We start from the raw sequence: 22,821 nt of genomic DNA, 5'->3' as shown, positions 1-22,821 counted from the left end.
ATAGTTAAACATTTCACCGCTCACAAAGTGATAGCTCCCCTCTCCCAATCTATTGCCCCTCTGACATCATATATATCTATTACAATTCCATTGACTCTATTACCTATGCTGTACTCCGTATCCTGTGACTATATATATATTAAATTATAGTTGACATACAATATTATTCAACTTCAGCTTCAGGTGTACAGTGCATTGGTCAAGCACCTACACAGTCCATGAAGTGGTCTCCCTAATAAGACAAGTGCCCATCTGACACCCTACAAAATCTTTACAACATTATTGATTATATTCCCCAAACTGTCTTTCATATCCCCGTGGCAATATTGTAGTTACCAATTTATGCTGCCTAATCCCCTCACCTTCTCCCTCATCCCCACCCCCCTCCCATCTAGCAACCATCAGTTTTTCCTCTATATCTCTGAGACTGTTTGTTTACTTTTCTCATTTATTCAGTTCTTTAGATTCCACATATAAGTGAGAGCATATGGTATTCGTCTTTCTCCGACTGACTTATTTCACTTAGCATAATGTTCTCTAGGTCCATCCATATTGTTGCAAATGGTAAGATTTCATTCTTCTTTATAGCCAAGTACTACTCCATTGTATAAATATACCACAGTTTCTTAATCCAGTCATCTACCGATGGGCGTTTCGGTTGTTTTCATGTCTTGGGTATTGTGAATAGCACTGCAGTAAACATAGTGGTGCATAAATTTTTTCGAATTCATGTTTTGGATTTCTCCGGATAGATTCCTAAATGTGAAATTGCTGGATCATAAGGTAGTTCCATTTCCAGTTTTTTGAGATACCTTCATACTGATTTCCGTAGTGGCGGCACCAATCTGCAATCCCACCAACAGTGCGCGAGGGATCCCTTTTCTCCACATCCACGCCAGCACTGATTTGTTGATTTATTGATGATAGCCATTTTGACTGGGGTGAAGTGGTATCTCATTGTGGTTTTTATTTGCATTTCTCTAATGATTAGTGAGGTTGAGCATTTTTTCATATGTCTCTTTGCCATCTGTATGTCCTCTTTAGAGAAATGTCTATTCAGGTCCTTTGCCCATTTTTCAATTGGATTGTTTTGCTTTTTTTGGAGTTGCGTTGACTGAGTTTTTTAAATAAATTTTGGATATTAACCCCTTATCAGATGTATCACTGACAAATATCTTCTCCCATTCAGCAGGCTACCTTTTTGTTTTATTGATGGTTTCCTTTGCTGGAGTCACTAGGTCTTGAATAGGGATCAGGAATCAGTGTTTTAAAACAGACTGCACGGGTTATTCTGACACAAGTGATCTCAGGATCACGTGGAGAGAAATAGGCAGCTAGTCTGAACCTCAGAGTGTTCTACAGGAGCTGACTCAGCCAGTCACATTTAGACTGCTGTTGTCTACATGGCTTTCTGTGCATCCTGAGGTGTTCCAGTAGATTTCGTTGAATTGGTTATGACTGGGTAATACACTCTGGGTATTTTTTTTTTGAATGAAATTATTATATTAGCTGTTTTTTTCTAATTATAGATTTCAGAACATAGAAAATGTTTATTGTACCTTTGAGTTTTATAAAAAGGTTTTCATACTCTGCTTAAGTCGGTTTGCTATGACGATTTTGAATAGTAAATGTTATCAGTGATCTTTTGCCCTACTTTACAGAAAATTTGTATCAAATGTTCTAGATACCACATCATCTGTATACCATTTCTTTGCCATAATAATTTCATAGATTTTATTTTGTAGCTACTACCCTAATTTCCACTTTTAAAAAGATCCTCTTCTGGATGGGTAATGGTGAATACTGTATATTTTTAAGGGCAAGTCAGTATTTTAACAGAAAAAGGAGATACGATGCCACCTATGTATTTGTGTATATGTGTAATGAGAAATCTATCCATTCACTTGAAAGGCTTACAATAAAGTTTATTTAGAATGTATATATGACACCATTAATGTATATTTGGGATTTGGTACTTCCTTTGTCTAAGTTGAACTAGAAGAAATTTTTGCTGAATGGTAATTTTTTAAAATTTCTTTTGGCTCCCACTGGGAATAACAGGTACAACATCATCTACGTAAGACCAAGTCCATATTGATCTTCATTTCCTGTTTGAGGTGCAGCATTATGGGTCTATAATTGCTTAAACCAAAAAAAGCTCCGAAAAGCAGGCCCTGAAAGCTTACCTGGTAGATTTCTAAGCCGGGGGTCACACTTTAATCCTGGCCGAGATTCCCAGCATGGAGAGAGGTCAGGGATACTCTGACCTGCTCTATCTGAGGACTGGATTTTCACTCTAGTTACATGCTACCTTTTTTCTTAACATCCACTTAATACTTACAAGTAACTGTTTCATACACTAGAGATAATTGATTTAAATAGTAACAATAATTGGAAACCAGTGTAGATAATACACATTTTTGAAGGTTTTGCATGCATATTGTGCATTAGCAATGCTTTATGTCCAGATAAGTGTGGACTAACCAGGTATGATTTGCTCTGCCTAGTTTGCTCTTGCTGGTTTTGTTGAATGTGACACTGTTTCTGAAGCTGTCAAAGATAGAATATGCTGCTCAGTCTTTTTACCGTCTCCACATCCAAGAAGAGAAATCTTTAAAGTAAGTCTTTTTTCACCTCCAACCTGTTATTACTTCAATAATTCCTTAGTTGCAGAACACTTAATTTTAATTTTAGAGATTTTGGTCTGCTAACTATTCTGCAATCATATATATATATATATATATATATATATATATATATATATATATAATCTTTTTTTTTAATTTCTTGTTTTGTTTGGTAATTAATTGAGCACCTGTGATTTCTAGAACTGAAAGGTTAGCAGCTATTCCCGATTTTTCAATGGTGTTTTTCTTACAGTTTAGCTTCTGACATGGTGTCAAGAGCAGAAAATGGTCAAAAGAATAAAGATCGGTCCCATCGTTTAAAAGGAGTGCTCCGAGACTCCATTGTGATGCTTGAAGAGGTAGGCAAGTTAAGTATTAATAGTTAGAACGCTCAGACCAGCTGGGTCAGTCACTCCTCTGGTTGTAAGAGAGTGTTTCCTATACCCTCGTAGAGGTACCCACCCTTGCCAGTTTCTGTATTATGCATTGTGTATAGTCACTTGTGTGTGTGTGTGCGTGTGTATATATATATATATATACACATATATTATATTTTATAAAATGGGAGCATACTACACACACCATTGCATACCCTTTTTTCAATTTGTAATATAGTTTGAAGATGTTTCCATATCTGTACATCTACCTCATTCTTTTTTGTTGATCCTTCTATATAAAATTTTATGCTTAATATTAACTCATTTTATAGAAGTGGTAGATACTGTATACACTGTTCATTATTTTGTTTTTATCTGTTTTTATCTGTTAACCATATATCTTGGAGATACTTCCATATCAACAGATAAAGTGCCTCTTCTTCTATTAACAGTTGCAGAGAATTCAACTGTTTAAATGTGCCCTAATTATTTTACCAGTTCTCCACTGAAGAATGAACATTTAGGTTATTTCAGTGTTTTGCTATAAACATTATCTCTTGAACATAGTGTCATCAGTATGTGCTGCTTAGTTCCATGAACCAAAACAGGATTCCCTTTGAAAAATAAAGATTAATATTTCCATTATAATATACCTGCTTCCTTTTCAAAATTGAAAAATAGAGAATAGAAGAAGAAAACGTATAGTTCTAGCATTCAGACATAATCACTGCTAATCTTTTGCTTTATCTCCTTTCATCCTTTTCTTCTCTGTGTAGGTTTGGTTTGTATACGATTCAGTCATTGAGTACTTCTTAGGATATCATGTGGGGCAGTGAAGTGTACAACTTCAAGGAGGCCTTCTTCAGCTGCACAGTCTCTCCAGTTCTGTAGTAACTTCCTGCTCCCACTATCATCAAGGCGTACGTCACAGTCTCACGTCTCTCCTCACCCTCGCCTCCCATTTCCCCTTCACTGTCAACTGATGACTGTGCCTCAAGGAAAAGGGAGACTTTCCCTCTCCTTCTATAACCAACTCTACAGACCTTCCTATCACTGCTCCCGTGTCTTCTCCACTCCTGTTAGAAGCATTCCTCTGCCTGCGGGAGTCAAGTCCCTGCGTATGTTAGCAGGAGACCCCGTGCACCTGCCAGCTTCCCCATTTTCAGTCTCCCTCATTCAACTGGACCTTTACCATCGCACATGACCCTGCTCTATTATCTCCTACATTAAAAACCTACATCATCCATATCCTTCTCTTGTCTACTCATCATCTCTACTTCCTTTCACAGTTGAGATCTTTCAGAGTTGCTTACTCTGCTGTCACTCCTTTGTTCCTCTTAACCCATTCATTTTTTAAAGTTTTTATTTTCTTAAAATTCTCTTGGTCACAGAGTTAACTTGTTCTACAAGATTTGTTGAGAAAAATGGCAATCCTGTCACTCTCTTCTCCATTTCTTTCCGAAAGAAACAATCTTTAATTTTTATTCTTTTGTTTACCTCCATATTTATCAACAAGCATGTATTGATATTTCTTGATTTTTCAGTTTTAGATATTATCTTTTGTCTTCCTATTATGGAATACAAGAATTTTGTTTCCTTTCACCTCTTCTTGCCCTCATTTCTAATTCCCCCATTCTCCCAACTGAAGTTATAATTTTGGCTAGATCAATATTCAATACTTGCTTTGTTTTGACTAAGTTTCCTGTTCTGAGCTGTGCCATAGAATAAACCATGACTTTTTCTTTTCCGTGTTTTTCTTATCCCTGAATTTCATTACAGTTGATTATTTTATCAGTATTATTTGTAACTATTTCATCCCCTAATGCTCTGTTGTATAAATCTCTCGTAATCCTCATTCACCTACTGTATTGTAGCCTCTGACTGGCTCCAGTCAGGTCCAATGGCCCTGTGTGTGGGTGCACAGCTATCATCCTGGGGGTTCTTGTTGCCCATCTCCTGTTTCCTACGTCCCATGTGTTCTGCTTTCTTGATTTACTTCCTCCTTTTAATGGAGTATATCCTCTCATAGCTTCCTGAGAAAGAGAGTATGGAGGTAATGTTTGAGATTTCACCTGTCTGAAAATTTTTTATTCTGTCCTTCCCCTTGATTATAATAGGTTGGCTGGAGATAGAATTCTAACTTAGAAATTATGTTCCTACGGAACTTTTAAGTCATTGCTCCATTGTCTTTTGCTTTTCAGTGTTACTATTGAGAATACTGAGGATATATTCATTCCTAATCCTTTAATCTGGAGACTCATGCCCTGTAGTTCTCGGAAGTATTGAGTTACATAGGTGATGATTTTCCTCCCTCTGCTATCTACAGCTCCTAACATTCAGATGTTGGCCTTCTGTGGACAGGTTATCTAATCTTCTTACCTTTTGTTTCAAGCTTCCATCTCTGCTTTTTTGTTCTGCTTCCTCAGCGATTTCCTCAACTTATTCTGCAAATTCTTCTATTGGGTTTCTCAATTTTTGCTAACAAGTTTTGAATTTCAAAGAGCTGCTAGTCCCCTGAATTTTTTTTATAACATTGTGATCTTTTTAAATAACTATAATCTCTTTATCTCTCTGACTATATTACTGATAGTTAAAAACATTTTTTTCTTTTTGCATACTCATTTTCCATCAAAATCCTTGGATTTATATCCTTAGTGTTAGAGGATTTCTTTAGATGTCTGTAGTCGCTGGTCGTCTGCTCGTGTGAATCAGAAGCTCCTAACACTTGGGTCAGGCTGGTCTCCCCTGACCTTCTCTGTAGACTTGGCTGGACTGTTGGTTGAGAAATCCTGATCTCAGTATCTTTAGGTGTTTCCTCTTGGATCGATCAGTTTCCACAAGGACGACTCTTTCAGTCTCCTATCTGGAGGAATAAGGGCTGGCTGCTAGCATTTTAGAAGCTGAGTGAAAGAAGAGGGATGGGGGGGGGCAGTCAGGGCAGAGAGGATGGTCTCAACATTCGGTATACACTTTTCTCGTTTAATCCCCGATTTTGATATGGTACCACTGTCCTTAATGATGTCTTGGTGTCCTCCAAGCCAGACAGCTAGAGACCCTCAATTTTATCCTCTCCAGAAAATAAAATTTTAGGCTTCTGCCCTGGTAGTAGGAAAGGTCAGATGTCCAAAGGTTCATTCAATCCCCTTCCTCCTTATTCCTACTTTCAAAGATTCCTGGCCATCAATTCCTGAGGCTTTTGAGGATTCTTCAGGGTAAATTTGGTTGGTTCTCAGCTTCTCTACTGTTAACTTAGGATTCAGCTTTTTCAGGCCTGCTAAGTCATCCATCTGTTTTCCAGTTTCCAAAGTTGTGTTGCAGTTGTCACTTTTTCTGTTCTCCCCGTCCCCCCTTGTGGCTTATGTCTTTTAAAAAAGTCCCCTTACGGTGCTTTTAGTGGGGTTTCAGGAGGGAAGAAAACTGGATACGTGTATTTAATCCACGTCCTTACTCTTCAGCTCACTCCTGCCTTGTTTTCTTTCCCCCATCTTCCACTGATATTGCTTGAGCTAAGGTCCCCAGTGACCTCTCTGGCTTTTAACATTAATGTACTTTTTTTAGTTTTCACCTTACAGTGTCAGCATTTTGATAGAGCTGACCTCTCTTTTCTTAAAATGTATCTAATCTTGCTTTCTTTAAAACCCAGCTTTATGGTGAAATAGTTCATATATTGTAAAATTCCCTTTTTAGAGGAGTTTTAGTGTACTCACAAGGTTATGCAACCATCAGCATTATCATTCCAGAGCATTTTCATCACCCCAGAGAGAAACCCCAGACCCATTAGCAGTCACTCCCATCCCTCACTCTCTCAAGCACCTGGCAAGCACTAATTGATTTTCTAGTTCCATAAATTTGCCTATTCTGGAGATTTCCTATAAATGGAATCATACAAGATATGGTCTTTTGTGACTGGTTTCTTTTACTTAGCATAATGTAAAACTACTTTTTACTTTAAAACCATCTCCTCTCCCTGACCTCTTCCTGGCCCAATGCTTCAGGCTCTGTTAGATTCTCTTCCCTGCTGCCCCTTTAGGTGCATTCAATCCCCTAACTTGGAATACCACATGTGCCATTGACTCCCAAATCCATCTCCCTCACCCTGAACTCTTCCCTGAGCTCCAGACTCATACAGTGACTTGCCAACTTGGTATCTTCACCCAGATGCTGACAGGCATCCCAACTGATCATGTCCAAAACAGAATTCCATTTTCATCCTGAGCCAACCCAATTCTCTAGTTGACCTAATTTTAGAAAATGATGCTAGCATCCTCGTTGTTCAAGTCAAAAACTTAATACAATGTGTAAGTACCTATTTGTGTGTGATTATTTGTTTTACTTTATCCCTCACTAGTCTGTAAGCTCCATGAAGGCACAGTGTCTATTTGGTTCACCATTGCATACCCAGTGCTTAGCACAGTGCCTGACACGTAATAGATAAGCAATAACTATTTGAATGAATGAATGAATGCAAAGAATAAGACGTAACTCTTGCTCTCAAGTTGCCTACAATTTTATTAGAGAAATCAGATGACATGTGTATTGTTAAAGGCTATAAAAAAGTACAAAATTAAGTGTCAAAGTAAATAGTAATGCTTTGAGAATTTAAAGGCAGGATGATTAGGGAAAACTACATAGAGACAGTTGGGGTGAGTGAGTTTTAGGTAAGACAAACAAGAGGATAATAGTAAGCAGAGGCCTGGAAGTGGACTTTGAGTTGTTTAGGAGAGAGTGAGACCGTTGCAACTTCAGAAACCATTTAAATAACAAGGCTTTCACTTTGGATAATTTGATTAAGGGATGTACTGGGAGGCAGAATACACAGTACATTGTAGGAAGCAATGCAGTACTACAGCAAATGGGAAGATCCTATAGCAATCATACTGCCAGATACTCTGAGGAATCAGGTGTTTTATATTCAGTCTTTCATTTGGGCATCAGTATAAACAAAATTATGTTAAATGTAAATGTAAACTTTTGGCATAAAAATAATCCGAAAAATTGAAACAATCTGATTTTGAAAATTATTTTGTTTGCAGTTGAAGAGCTCACTCATTATGCTTCAGAGAACCTTTGATCTACTAAATAAGAACAAGGCTGGCATGGCTGTGGACAGCTAGTGATCTTAAGGACTGAAAATGTAGAGATACTTGGAACTAGAAGAAAACATCCAGGAGAAAAACCAGATGAAGGATTTTAATTGTCATAGGAACATTTCCATATTTTCTCATTACTGGTACTTCTAATATGAACATTTTTTAAAATAACATTTGTTAGATATAATTAGTCTCTGATGGCCTTAAGAATCCATCCTTTCACTTCTTATACCTAATTTTAAGCTGTGAATTTCTCCAGTGCCGCATGAAATACATTGTGGATTTGAATTTCTGTGATAGGAAAAGAAAATGAGACACTCTGAACTGAGTGATATGGCCTCGTTTCTACAGTGAGGTTTGAAGTTTGATGCTTTATCTGTTAACATAGAATCAGAATGTCCAATGTATGTGTCTGCTTTCAGTCGAGATACATTCAAGAGGCTAAAGAAGATAATGTAAGAAGAAACCTCTAAATCATTACGAATTTTGAAGGATGCAGTTTCCGGCATATAACATTTCTTGGTTTGTGTACTATGTATATTACAATATCTTCATTAACTTAGCATGCAAATTCAATAGCCAGACTTTTTGACTCTGCATGTTGAGGATTATTATCCGAAAGGTTCTTCAGCCATGTTGTATCTTCATGAAAGAAATAGTTGTTTCTTCTTCAGGTAGCCATCAGAAGTGAGATTACCTTGCCTCTTTATACATCAAATGTCAGAAGTGTCAATTTCAGAAAAGGAACAGAGTAGGATACCAATACTCAAAATGAAGAATGCTCTGAGTTTTAAAAACCAGAAGATTAGGTTAAAATCTGGGCACTTAGTGACAGATCAAATAAATACTTGAACTAAGCTTGGCTTCAGCTTAGCACTCTTTCAGGTGGAAGTAAGCCATCTGGTTGAAAATAATTTGTGGATTAGTTTTCAGTGGTCACATATGGCTTCATTTATTCATTCATATGTATGGCTTGTTTAACTCATTAATTTATAAGCCAGACACAAACTTTAGCGCTTTAACAAAAAATTTGGGTACCTGATCTCTCAAGTGCATTGACACTGAAGTAAGTCAGACACAAGCTTTGGCTCTTTCATAAAAAGGTTTTGGGCATACGTGTGTCACTACAAGGCATATATGTCTCTGGGACAAGAGAAAGAGTAATTTGTATATATTACTGTTTGAACAACTATTGCCTTTAAATTTCTTTTTTTCCCAGTCACCACAGACACATGGGATGGTTATACTCATTTCTGAGATGCCTGTAGAGAATGAAAGGATTGACTCGATTAGAGGGAAAATGGGTTTCTGTAGGTGAATCCCAACTCACCTACTTTGAGGTACCATTGTAATACTCACCTGGGGGAGGGTTGATAAGGATTTATGAGGTGTCTGGCTGTGCGCAAGACTGACTGGATTATAAACTTGAAACCTTGTTCTCTGTTAAATTCACAAAAATGATCAGTGACAAGCTGAATATTTTTGAGATGTTTATTAAAAAGTTGTACTTCATTACATACCTCAAAGATAATGACCAAAGTAAGTTGTTTTATAAATTACCTATGACTAAATATGTATGCATGCAGAATTCAGTAATTGTTGTTTGTTATGTAAATTGAATACTAGTAAGTCCCCAAATCTCCGAGTTGTCATGTTTTTCTTTCTTCTTATTCTGTTAAAAAAAAAAAAAAGGTAGAGAGCCTGCTGAAGTGAAAACACGTACACTGGCCTACATTCTTTTCAAAATTTTGTGCAAAAATAAAACCCAAAGAAGACTCTCATCTTAGAGCCATATCATTTCAAATATGCAGACTACTGGAACAGAAGTACTAGATAGGCTTGGGGTCTAATGTAGAGACAGCGCACCAGAAATAAATGAACAAGTTGGATAATTATCACATAAGGACAGTTACGGACCTTTAAGGGAAGTGTAGCGAATTTGGGTACCCTCGGTAACATCTGGTGGTGGAGATCTCCCCCAACGCCTGTTGCGGGCGTCTGAATGAGGGTTGGCTGCCCTTCGGGTCTCAGTACTTCGGAAATCCTCCAAGTCTCGTGTTTCCCGTATTCCGGTTTCGACCCCTCCCGGGCCCGAGGGCTTTGGAGGCTGCCCCGCCCACGCACCGCCCGCGGGCACCTGCGAGGCCCAGCTGGCTCCGGGCTGCCGACTCGGGGGCGGGATGGGACGGGCCGGGCCAGCCCTGCGCCCCGCCGTCGGGACCCGCTTTCGGTAGCCGGTCCTCTACGCCTCCTCTCCTCCCGGCGCCGGGCCGCCTGCCGGGGGCGGGGCCTTGCCGGCGGGCGCCTCCGGACCGGGGGTGGCGCACGTGCGGGTGGGTGGGGATCCCGGGCGCCGGGGGCGGGGCACCCGGAAGCGCGCGCGGACTTGCCGGGGCGCGGCGGGGACGCGGGAGCACCGCCCGGACCGCGGCGGGCTGTAGTCACAGGTGGGCAGCGGCGGCGGCGAGGGCGCGGCTGAGCAGAGTCGGGGTCCCGGAGACTCCAGCCGTCACTCCGGGAGCTTCGCAGAGCAGAGATCGGACACGTCCGCGCCTCCGCAGGAGCCGACCTTTCTCCCCTCTGCCTTGGCTTCTTTGGCTGCAGCCGCACCTCGGCCCTGGAGCGCAGGTAACTTCCCTTCCAAGGTCATTCTTGGCGCGGGGCGGTGCTCGCGGCCCGCCCACGTCCTCAAGATTTGTGGGGGCGGGAGAGGCGCTCCCTGTGCGGGGCTGGAGTGGAGAAGCGCGGCTGGAAAAGCTGGGTGGGACCACGACTCCGAGCGCTGTCCGGGCGCCGGCTCCTCCCCCCCCCACACCCCACGAGCCGGGTCCCTGGTTCCCCTGCAGCCGGACGCGTCCGCCGGCCCAGCGGTAACCGCTACGTCTCTGCCCGCAGCCCCGAGGGTGAGTTTCCACCTGCGCCCAGGTTCGGGTGAGGACCGGTGGGCCCTCCCGAGCACACACCAGCAGGTGCGCGCAGCCACCCGCGTCCCGGCTGTCCCCAGCAGCGTGGTCGGCTGTCACCATGGGAACGGCTGGTGCCCAGACGGAGCCTGCCCTGGTTGGGAAGTGGTGGTGAGGACGGCTTGGAGCTCCTAGAGTCCAAGAGCTCCCTGTCTGGTCAAGCCGAGTCAGAAAAGCTTGATGAAAATGGGACCCCCACCCCCTCTTCTCATTTTTGATTTCTCAGGCGTTGGTGGTTAATCGGAGAGGCGTGGATGTGTTTACAAGATGTGAGTTGTGTTCTTTCCACCTTCACCTTTTGAGGGCTTCTTACGCCTCATGGTGACAGGTGGGAATCATGACACAGAAGGGCAGTGTGAAGCCAGTGAAGAAAAACAAAGCGGAAGAACCTGAATTAGAGCCCCTGTGCTGCTGCGAGTACATAGATCGAAATGGAGAAAAGAACCACGTGGCTGCCTGTTTGTGTGATTGCCAAGATCTGGATGAAGGGTGTGATAGGTAAGAGCAGTGTTTCTTGATGCCGACTCCACTATCCCTTTTGAGAGCTACCATGTGTCCTTGCAGCATAGTCGTCCAGAACACTAGAATTTGCTCTTGAGTCTATTTCCAAGTGTCTAAAATTGAGACTTGCCTTCTATGTCAAGGGTGAGGATTTTATAAGGATGAATTACTCAGTTGTGCACAACTGTTCAGCTCAGTGTACTAGGACATTATTATTTTTCGTATGAAGGGAGAAGATGATGGCGAGAACAGGCAGGTGAAGGGCAAGTTAAATGTATAAAATGTATAAAAAATATAAAATGCAGGCCAGCAGAATCTGGCAGTAATTTTAAAAGGAACATATTAGTACGAGAAAGTTTGTACGTTCTCAGTGGTCTCAGCATTTAGAGATTGACTACTTGAAACTGGGCTGCACCTGTCCACAAAGGGCCTTGAGGGTTGCAAGATCATTTTCCTGCTGTTGGAACTGGTTTCACCCCTTGTTCCTGGGGAAGAAATCCAACCAGAAGGCACCTCCCTCCCTTGGACTGGCTATTTTCAACATGAGCATTAACACTGCCTCATTCAATGCTGTTGTATTTGGCTTTCGTTTTCACTGTTATCCCAAGTGATGGAAATTACTGTCCAAAAGGATAATTTTTAACATCAGTGAAAAAATTTTGTATGAAACGGTCTTTTTCCATTTTCTAAGTAATTACATATTTTTATATATGTTATTTCTAAGCAATTATCCATTTTTAATCCATTTTCTAAGTAATTATATATTTAAAAATTGTCGCCATATGGAAAGCATAATGTGGGAAGAATAAGGATGTTGGAAACTTGCTTTCCCATTAATAGTTACTTCTGCTTTAAAAAGTCATTGCAATGGTAGATTGCTGATTTAGAACTTGGTGCATTAATTTAGCTATGAAGAGCATTCTTGGGGACCACTGTGGTCTTGACACCTGAATACCCCATAACCTTCTTGCAATTCTAACTTGACAATGTCTGTAGTCTTTTTGACAGGTGTCTTTAAACATAGATTCTTTAGACTTAGTCTAAAATCCATACTGAGAAAAGGAAGCACTTTGTGCTAATGAATGGAGAGATGATGCTGCTTCCACAATCTCTATCACTCAAGGCCGCAGCTCTTCCATTAACCTGCTAACTCATCCTTCCTCCCAGCCCTTGAGACCTGGGCTGTCCCTGAGTTCTCTCCTCTGCTCTCTCCATACGTTTCTCTGGAGATAGGCTCCCAGCATTTCCACTCTCCCGCTGCTCTGAATCACTCCCATATAGTTATCTCCCACTTCCAAGTTCTATCCCTATTTTTGTTTCAATTGTCTGAAATCAGTGTTATCATTTCTTAAACTGTTCCTTTCCTTACTAGCCTAAGTGTGCAGAAAAAATGTCAAGACTACCATGGGTCCACCAAGCGTAGCCATTTGAGTCATATTAGTTTGATCTCCGTTCTTCTCTATGCAGACCCCTGCCCCTATGGAACTGGTTTACTCCCTGGGCCCAGGACGAGTTTTGTGCTGTACACGTCTGTCCCCTGGAAGCCTCCCTCTCCACCTATATAACTGCAAGCCAGCTGTCAAGGTGGAGCACTGATCCCACCTTTGCAGCAAGGGCCCCTCTAATGACCACCCAGAAATGCTCACTCTCCTCTGCGCATTCCTTGTGATGTTTGACCATCATAGTTCACTGGGTGATTTTGCTGCTTTGTCCCTTATCTGATATATAAGTTCCCATCTCTTCATACTAGATTGTGAAATTTTTTGAGACTTCCTTGTCTGTACATACCCACCCACCCACGTCTAAACAGTACTTGCATGGAATATGTGTGCATATATATGTACTTGTTTCATGGAGAACTAGTTTTCAACTGTTAAACATCTCGTTCATATTAAGAAATGATACATGAATCTACAAAGCTCATGTTTAGTAGTCAGGAAGTAGAATACTTGGCCTTTGGCCTCTTATCATTGAGCCTGCTGTTTGGCCTCCAGTGTTCAGTGGTTTTTTAATTCAACAAACCTACATGAAGTACCTTCTCTTTGTGTTCTTTCTGAATAGATGGATTACGTGTAAATCCGTGCAGCCAGAGACTTGTGAAAGAATCACGGAGACACTCTCTGATCGCCTCAGAATTCCTTGGCTTAGAGGAGCCAAAAAAGTGAACATTAGCATCATCCCCCCTCTCATCCTTCTGCCCGTCTTCCTTCGCGTGGCTTCCTGGCATTTCGTCCTGGGGGTGGTGGTTTTGACTTCCCTTCCTGTGCTGGCTCTGTGGTACTACTACCTCACTCACAGAAGGAAAGAGCAGACCCTGTTCTTCCTGAGCCTTGGGCTGTTCTCCCTGGGCTACATGTACTATGTGTTCCTGCAGGAAGTGGTCCCCAGAGGGCGTGTGGGGCCCACTCAGCTGGCTCTTCTTACCTGCGGGTTATTTCTGGTCCTCTTCGCCCTGTACAGAGCCAAGAAGAATCCAGGCTACCTCAGAAATCCAGCGGGCAATGACAGGTCTCTAGGCAGCGGCCAAATGGAGTGCCTGAACAGAAAAGGGCAGGAGAAGCCCAAAGGGTTCCCTGGCACAGATACACCAGGCAGTCTCAACAGCCGCACGCTGAAGGATGGGCTAACGGGCTCTTCCAGGATGTTGGCTGGAAGCCCCACCAAGGTGAAAGAGGACTGGTGTGCCAAGTGCCAGCTGGTGCGCCCAGCCCGGGCGTGGCATTGCCGGATATGTGGCATGTGTGTGAGGAGAATGGATCATCACTGTGTCTGGTATGTGGGAAAAATGTGGAGGCTTGCAAAGTGTAACTTCACGTGAGACTCTAGCCGTGTTTGATCTTCCTTGTATCATCCTAAAATCTCTCTCCTTCCCAGCCTTACACCTTGTAGATATTTGTGGGCCGTTATGCTGTTCCCACTTAGTCATCAGTTTTTTGAATTTCACCAATTTAGTTCTTTCACAGTCATTTCCTGAAGGTGTTTTTTTCTTTTTTGTTATTCTCTTTTGAGCTGCCCCTCACTTATCTTCTCCTCTGTAAAAGAGAAGCATTTACAGTTGAGTGATTTTTTTTTTTTTTTTTTAAGAATTTATCAGAATCAGTATAGGAGTGTTTCCTTGTGCTATTCCTTTTTGAACAGAATTCAAGAATGTGTTCCCATGTTTTTAGGTGATTCTTTTGTCCTCTCACCATACATCCTTAATCATTTTAACACTATTGATGATTTCTAGTCTACGTTATTGAGTTAAGGCCTCACCAGATAACTTTCTATTTGGTTATTGATGGGGAGATGGGCTTTTTTGTCACCTACCTGCTGGCCAGTGACAAATGAGGACACCGAAGGCCCTTAAGATATAAAGTGCAACTGTTACAGATAATGTTGCAGCTTTACTGAATAAACCTTAAGCTAAAGGAAGTGTAATTAATTCAGGTGTGACTGCTAAGTAACATGTTTGCAACTTTGTTTTAACGCAGTCAGTGGTCAATGAATCCTGCTTTTTATGGCTAGGATTCTGTTAGGTAACATATTTCCCCCTCAGAAGGGGACATCAGAGAGGGTGAGGGGCCGAAAGGCCAGGAGTGCATTGGGGTGGACCTCTAGTGCAGGGCTCAAATACGGGGACAGCGCTTTTCTGGGGCTTTGTCTTCAGGAGTAAACAGTATTTTCATTTTAGATTTTTCCACTTCTGTGTCTGTCATTTATTCATGTGTGTGAGTGTGTGGCCCGTTTACAAGTGCTGGTTTGCAGAGAGCCTGCCATCCTCACCCGCTGGGGCATCCTGGCGTCTCTGTACATCCTGCCCTACAAATGGCTGTAACACGAACTCTTTTTACCTAACAAGTCTGCATATCATCGAGCTCTTCTCCACCCTGCACCATGTTTTTAACCTCTTGGGATCCATATATATATAACATATATTTTCCCATGCTGTGTAATACTTCTGACTTAGCATTTTTAGGTTTTCATAACTGATCAATCACCCTTATCATGGTGATTACAATATTAACTCTGTTCAAAGCTGGACAATAGACTTCACTTACTAATATTTAGAGATTTCTTAGCCCAGCTCTGCTTTTTACTTAGTCTCGTCCTTAAACTAATGGTATAATTTCACTTTGCAAAGAGAAGAGACTATAAGACTGTCTCTCTCAGTGGACAAGGTTTTAATTCCCTAAAATTGAAAAATAAGAGAACTTTTTAATAATTGAAATTCACACTATTCCTGTTTTAAAAGCTTTTTTGTTTATTATGTGAGTTATAGAGAGAATTTCTAAAGACGTGTTTGCTTTTCCCCCCTCTGCTGTTTTGAGGATAAATAGCTGTGTCGGAGAATCAAATCATCAAGCGTTTGTACTTGCCCTTTCCATCTTCTTGCTCACCTCGGTGTACGGGATCACGCTGACCTTGGACACCATCTGTAGAGACAGAAGTGTCTTCACAGCTCTCTTCTATTGTCCTGGAGTGTATGCCAATTCCAGGTGAGATGGGGTTACCACAGCCTGAGGCCCACGGAGAAGGGAAGGGGTGTCGTCATTAACCTAAGGGGCTGCTGTCGGCCCCTAGGCTAGGACTTCTCAACCAAAAACCTCGGGCAGGCTGTGGGGCTGCTGAGCAGCCTGGAAATTGCCAACAAAATGGTGCAATGCATAGGTGCATTTTTCTAGGATAATGTCAGAAGGATCACTGACCCTTAAAAAGTGAGGAACTAGTACTGTACAAGTAGGACCAGGCTTCCTCAGGGACTTCCAGCGTCACGTGCCCAAGCAAGTGACAGTGAAACTAAAATAAGCAAATACAAGTCCCAGGGTGAGTGCATGGTCCATTTCATCATAAATATCACGGAACTGCTTACTTGACTGCTGCTTTCTGGTGGTTTTTAGCCCTAGCTTCATTTACTGCTGACCCTTTTGTGAAGTGCTGATAATCTCTGTAACCTTTCTTTTCTATTTAACCTCTGTTGGTTTTCCCTGTTCCACATTTTAAAAAATTACCGCTCATGATTACTGTGGTATCTAGGTCAAAATTTCCTTCAGCGTTATTAGTTGGGGCACATTTCTGTATAGTGAAGATCTCCATACTTTGGCAGAAGCTGGGAGTTTTCCCCTTTGGCCTGAACCGCCCCCTCCCCTGAAAACCACCACCTCTGAGTCCCTGCCTTTCTTTGTTCCCTCCCTTCTACCGTTTTCCTCTGATGTGGGTGCTCTGTGCTTTCCTTGGGTCCTATCTGAGCTGGGGCAGCTCTGCCCCCACAGTCCTTTTCTTTCTCCTGTTTTCAGAGCACTCCCTGCTTTATCTACACAGTGCCCCATGCAGGGCTTTGTGTTAGTCTGTGGACCGATCTCCACGGTCATGCTAGACGTAGACATGTGTGAGCATTATTACAATAGATTGGTTCCCCCCCCCCCCAGGGTAAGTTCTGTCTTTCTCTATGTTGAGAGTCTTAGTAGGTTGTGAAATTTTTCAGTAACACTGGAATCTTTAGTAATTACTGTTCTTAGTAGGTTGTGACAGATGTCCTAACGCAGAGCATGTTACAAAGCATGGGTTTTGTAGACTTTCTGTGGGCCACTGAAATGAGGAACGCAGTCCTGCCATTGGTTCTCACTGCTCTGTGTACAGCGACTCGTGTCTCCCAGCTGGGCCTCAGCTGGCCTCATCTTTGTGGTGATTTAATCATCTCCAAGGTGCCTTTTGGCTTAACAAGTGCAGATTCTGAATGAGTTTATTTCCGTATAACTCCTTGGAAATCTTTGAGTGAAAATATTCAATTGGCAGACATTAACCGGTAGTTCTCACAGTCTTTACTAATGAGCTGAAAGGAGATTTCTTGTCCTGTGTGATTCTGTTTGGCTTTAGGAAGCTGAATTTGAAATGTGAAGGTGTGCCTACACATCTTACAAGAAAAGGGCTTCTAGTTTGGGGAGTTGTCATTGGGCTGAAAAAGAACTGAAATTAAGGACTTCAGCACCGTGCCTGGGTTCCTTCCCACCATAGCTTCCTGAGGATGTTTATAGCAATCTCGTGGTGCCTTTGTTTTCTCCAGAGTTAAGAACAAATTAGGAATTCTTCATTCAACAAACAGATTTTGAATGCTGTTATGTCAGGCGCTGTGTTGGTTGTGTGGGGGTACAAAATGCAAAAAAAAACAAAAACCTTGCTATTCTAGTAGAACATACTAGAAAAAGAGGCACCAATGATTATAAAATACAACAGAACATGTTAATTAATGGCCATGAGTTAAACAGGTTATTGGCATTTTGAGGATAGAAGTGTTTTCCAGTGGAGCAACTGGCGAAAGTGTCCAAGTACTACGTGTGTAGAAATGTCAGAACAGTGAGCGCTTTCTGAATGTGAAAAGACCGGCCACCCTGACGCCCCCATTCTGCCCCCAGCTCGGCCCTGTCCTTCACCTGTGTGTGGTACTCTGTGATCGTCACCGCCGGCATGGCCTACATCTTCCTGATCCAGGTGATAAACATCAGTTACAACGTGACCGAGAGGGAAGTCCAGCAGGCCCTCCGACAGAAGACGGGGCGCCGGCTCCTGTGTGGGCTCGTCGTGGACCCAGGCCAGTACAATCGGGGCTTCCTGCGGAACTGGCACCTGTTCTCCACCCTGGGCACTCGCCCCTTCCACCACCCTGCTGAGGACATTGTCTGAAGTGCCTTCTGCCTGGTGGGCGGCGTGAGGGGTGACTCCTCCCTCCGTTCCCTTCCATCATATGCTTCAGGGTCCACGCAGGATGTTTGTTTTTATCCCCAGTTTCTTAAAGGCATTATAGGGCCATGCTCAGGTTTAGAGAGTGGATTGTGAAGAAAATAATTTTTCTTACTTCACAACTTGAGATTTTTATATTGGAGTAAAAGTAGAGCCATTCCTTTCCAGTCACCTTGTTAACTAAACCACCAGAAGTCGAAAGGATGTGGATTGCTAATGCACAAATTGATAGAAGCAATTCCCGTCCATTAGTGTGGGAGAAAGAGGCTTGGATTAGGATAGTTTCTAGTCCCTCATTTAATCGCTACCATATTTCCCCGAAAATATTATCTAGCCTGACCATCAGCTCTAATGCTATTTTTTTTGAGCAAAAATTAACGTAAGACCCAGTCTTATTTTACTATAATATGAGACTGGCTCTTATATAAAATCCGGTCTTATTTTAATATGAGACCCGGTCTTATGTAAGACCGGGTCTTATATTAATTTTTGCTCCAAAAGACGCATCAGAGCTGTTGGTGCGGCTAGGTCTTATTTTCGGGGAAACACGGTAATAGCCATATGACCTGTAGTGGAGTCACTTCCCTGAGTCTCAGGTTTCTCTGTAAAGTGGGGTACTGATGCCTGCCCTGGCTCCCTCAGAGCCGGTGTGAGGGTCACCCGAGGGACGAGGGCTCTGAAAAGCACTGGGAAATAATGGAAGTGTCAGAGAGGTATGAAGTATTAGGAAAATCCCAAGACTGAAAAAACTGTTTGTGGGTCAGAATACTAAAGCCAATATTATTCATCTGTTTCCAGCGTTTCAGAGTGAAAAGAGGTCCCCAAATCCCATGGTGTACAGTTACGGGAGTTTCTGAAGTATTAGACATGAACTACTCCAACCGGTTAGAAGATGACAGGATGGTTTTATACTATCATCTGAAAAGACAGTTGATAGAATTATAAAGAGAATTATTGCTGGTATAATGCATGGTGGTCATGATTTTAGGTGATGAGTTCTTATATTTATCTTATTTCTTAGATATTTATTGTTTATATTTACTCTAAATAAGTCCAGTAGGCATTCCTGTTTTGTCCTCTCTCCATGTCTCACCGGCTGAGGTGCTAGCCACACTGTGACGAGGCTGGAAGAGGAGAACAGACACCCCTACAGGGAACACTTCACTCTCTTTCCTGGATGGGGTGGCTGGTTAATAGCAAGGGCTTGATTTTTTTTCCCTTGTTCATGTAAGTAATTCAAATGCTGTCAGTTACAGCACTAAGTCACAATAATCAGTCTTCTGGCATTCACATTCTGACATGGACTCTATTTGAGGGGTTGATTGACATCTTCCCACTTAACTTACACATTACTTCTCATTCACCTTTCCCTAGATCAAAGTATCTCAGCAGGAGAGACAAACAGGGTATATGTGTTTTCCACTAATTAATGGATTACTGTTCTTCCCTAGCTCTTCCAAAAATATCACATGGTTTCTTTAATCATATCTCAAAACTGAAAATGGACAAAGGATTAAATATATAGAATAGGTTTATTCTGCCATAGATTTAAGATGAGGCAATTTCAGATAGGGAAAATACCCTCCTGAAATACTTGGTTTTGTACCTGTATTTTTTTTATTTTTTTTTGCAGTCCCAAAGATAATTCATGAGTCCTTAAATTTCTCTTGGCTTATAAGGGAAAATATTGCCAGGTTTTCAGTCTTTCTGTGCATGCTGCTATAACAAAAGGTTTATAAATGCTGAGAGGAAATAGTGCTACTTCCTGTGACTCTGCCCTCCAGCTAGCACCCTCCCGAGTCCCACCATTAACTGAGACTCCTTAAGACAGCTTGTTCTCCCCAGAGATGGTTTGTTTAATGAACGATAGGCTCTGAAATCCCCTGGGATGAGCCAAAGAGCAAGTCGGGGGGTGTTAGGAGAGGCTCTGGTTTCTACAGTGATGCACCCTCCCTGGCCCAGAGTCAAGCATTCATTTGGAATTAACGTTGGATCTGATATAACTCACTTCTTTCTGTGTAGGTTTGAGATAAGAGAGACAGTAATAAAGTCCAGTCAAGCACATACGGCCAGAAATCTCTAGCTGTAGTCTCTTGAATGCCAGATGTATAGCCAACTCTGATTGTCTAGCAGTTGATGGTAACATTCATAGAGACATTAGTATAGTCAGTAACTTGAACCTCTTGCTGAATCTTTAAAAACTAGCAAAATACGATGTGGTGAAGATGAGTCATACCTGAAAGTCCAGAGTCAGCTGGGATAATTAGGAATGATCACCCAATAGCATTCCCTGGATAGGGCAAGCCGGTGTCCCTCTCCTGGATAAGGACTCTGTATGTTACCCTGGATTATTGGAATTAAGATGCTTGTTTTAAGTTCCTTGAGAACTTCATGATTGGCAGTTTACAGAAGAAAGCTCAAATCTTTGAGAAGCTGTTTTTGTGGGGGTAAGAGTCTACTGAAGTATTTGCACCAAAAGGGGAGCCAACAACAGGCGCCATTAGCAGTGCTCTAGGCTCTGGGACGTCCTTGGCCTGGACACCCAGATTATAACCCTTCTTATAATCTGGAGCTTTTGGAAGGATTTTGTTGCTCTAAAGGCAAAGCCTCTGGGAACAAATGAGTCCCAGAGAAGAACTGCCCTGCAGACCTGTCAACCAGCAGTCTGTTGGCCACAGGAGCAAGTTAACTGCCCCTCCCACCAGCATAATTCTAGACAAGTGTGTTCCCTTCTCTCCCTCCGCATCCGCAGCCTCTGTTAATAAACACACTGGATGTGGACTTAGTGAATGATTTACTGTCTTCTAATGAGCATTGCTGTCATGCTCCTGTGTACTGTTCCTGGGGAAGAGAAATGGGTCCATTTGAAAGATTCAAGGGAGAAAGAGTTAAGGATCAAGATTGCATGAAAGGAGAAAATCCTTCAATATGTAAAATGTTTCTTACGCTACCCAGAGAGTACTTTGTGGGCCCACATGAAGTTAACTGACCATCAGCAACACCTGTTGGGTAGGTTTCCATGCTGCTGCTGACATCGAGCCTTAACGTGTGTTAGGGACACTGCTGCTGGTCTCGCCTCAGCCACGTGTGTGCGCGCGCGTGCGTGGGATACTGTATATCTCTGCTATCCAAGTATGTTTTCCTTTGGCGAATGAAGTAATTGTTGTCTTCCCCTGTACCATCTGCCTCACAGAAAGACTGCTACCAACTTTCTCTTATGCAATAGTCCTTGGAACTTCGAGTATTTTTCACAAGAGAAAATTTTCTATACTAGAATCTTCCACTGCCAGAAAACAGTGCCAGTAAGGTTCTTTGTAATACTGACCATCTGCTTAATAGATTATTAGATGGATAGACCATTAGATTTTTATTATAAAACTCAACTAATAGAAGCAAAAATATGGCATCTAGAAGCACAGTTTTAACCAGGATGTTTAAAAATTACTGTTCTGTCAGGTTTAAGTGTTTCTGTAGGTAAGTAGCCTTACATGACGTAACTTCATTTGATTCGTATTTTGGTACCCTGCATTTTCAAAAGGAGAATTGCCTCAGATAAATGATGGATGATGGAGACTTGCTTGAGGCACCTGTTTGGTTTTCTCATCAGCAGCTTGACCAATGTGCCATTCTGTACTAAATGTCGCAGAGACGATGCAGGCGGAGAATGAGCGCTGTGCTTAACTTAATGCTGAATGAAACTCACTGTGTTCTCGTGGATGTTTGCTGCAATACAAACTTTTTGTAAAATCAGCTGAATTTCATGCTGCTGCTAATGGCCAGTTCTTCTGACGTCAGCTGGCGCTAAGTGTTTCAGAATAAGCTCAGCAGCAGGCCAAAGGCTGAAGGGGAATGAAGACAAATTTCTTAGAGGCTGCAGCTATTTCCAAGTCAGGCTTGTGACTTACTACTACTCCAGCTTTCCTGAGAGAGAGCACCTTTCAGTTCTAGAAAACTCACACTTTAAAGCTAAGCTTTAAAACCAGATTTAGTCTATTCTAGTAATCGATGCAACTAAAATCCTTTTCTTCAGAGGACGTCACTGACAAAACTCCATGTTACAGAACTTGCAAGCTCAACTTGGGATCAGACGGTCTCAGTGATTTGATGGTTTGAGTTGTTGGGGCTTTGAGCCTTTTCATTTGATTACTTTTCTGGGTCTGATGTTGGACTAAAAGAAACCCAGGTATATTTAATATGAAAATTAATATTTAACTGGCCCAGCAACATTAAAAGGGGTTTCTGAAGCCAACTCTGGGAGCTGTGGGTTAAACACTTTGCACTCTTTTTATACTTGTATTTCATATCTTCTTATCACCTCAGACTCAGACACAAGGCCTTTTAAATGGACATTTAAAAAATTACTGCCATTTATGTAAAATAAGGTACTGTGAGCAAGTTATTTACATGGAAAATAAAGTGCTTTCTTTAAGGAAACTGGTTGGTATTTCTTGGTGTGTCTCCTGAACTCTTCTCCGCTAAGAGAGCCTGCATTATAGCTGGGCTGTGGTCTCTGCTGCCTGGATGTCTCCAGCCTATGGATGGACCT

General features: G+C 42.0%; 2 protein-coding genes across 11 annotated transcripts in view; both read left to right on the top strand.

Moving 5' to 3' along the window:
* The window catches only part of GRAMD1C (GRAM domain containing 1C), an 86,689-nt gene extending 76,955 nt beyond the window's left edge, over window positions 1–9,734 (top strand). For 5 of the 7 annotated variants that reach the window (XM_019734875.3, XM_019734876.3, XM_074331682.2 and 2 more), the window contains 3 exons: window positions 2,508–2,618; window positions 2,881–2,986; window positions 8,038–9,734. In XM_019734875.3, the coding sequence (XP_019590434.1) occupies window positions 2,508–2,618; window positions 2,881–2,986; window positions 8,038–8,118 (298 nt within the window). In that variant the 3' untranslated portion in view covers window positions 8,119–9,734. The other 2 variants (XM_088793984.1, XM_088793983.1) reach the window with 1 other exon arrangement.
* Window positions 9,735–10,204: 470 nt separating this feature from the next.
* On the top strand, window positions 10,205–22,709 carry ZDHHC23 (zDHHC palmitoyltransferase 23). Of its 4 annotated transcripts, XM_019734813.3 has the most exons (6): window positions 10,587–10,722; window positions 10,941–10,997; window positions 11,284–11,555; window positions 13,620–14,330; window positions 15,869–16,036; window positions 17,951–22,709. In XM_019734813.3, exons 3-6 carry the CDS (start codon window positions 11,395–11,397, stop codon window positions 18,216–18,218), a joined length of 1,308 nt encoding a protein of 435 aa, XP_019590372.2. In that variant the 5' UTR covers window positions 10,587–10,722; window positions 10,941–10,997; window positions 11,284–11,394; the 3' UTR covers window positions 18,219–22,709. The 4 variants fall into 4 exon arrangements, with proteins under 4 accessions (XP_074187807.1, XP_074187800.1, XP_019590371.2 ...); XM_074331706.2 differs by lacking the exon at window positions 10,941–10,997 and having other exon boundaries at window positions 10,205–10,722; window positions 11,386–11,555; window positions 15,878–16,036; XM_074331699.2 differs by lacking the exon at window positions 10,941–10,997 and having other exon boundaries at window positions 10,205–10,722; window positions 11,386–11,555.
* Window positions 22,710–22,821: the final 112 nt, after the last annotated feature.

Source organism: Rhinolophus sinicus, chromosome 17, assembly GCF_057876585.1.
Source record: "Rhinolophus sinicus isolate RSI-liver-muscle chromosome 17, RSI-T2T, whole genome shotgun sequence".
NCBI classification, from domain to species: domain Eukaryota; kingdom Metazoa; phylum Chordata; class Mammalia; order Chiroptera; family Rhinolophidae; genus Rhinolophus; species Rhinolophus sinicus.
Note: the sequence above shows the minus strand (reverse complement) of the source record. Positions and strands in the feature narration are given on the sequence as shown.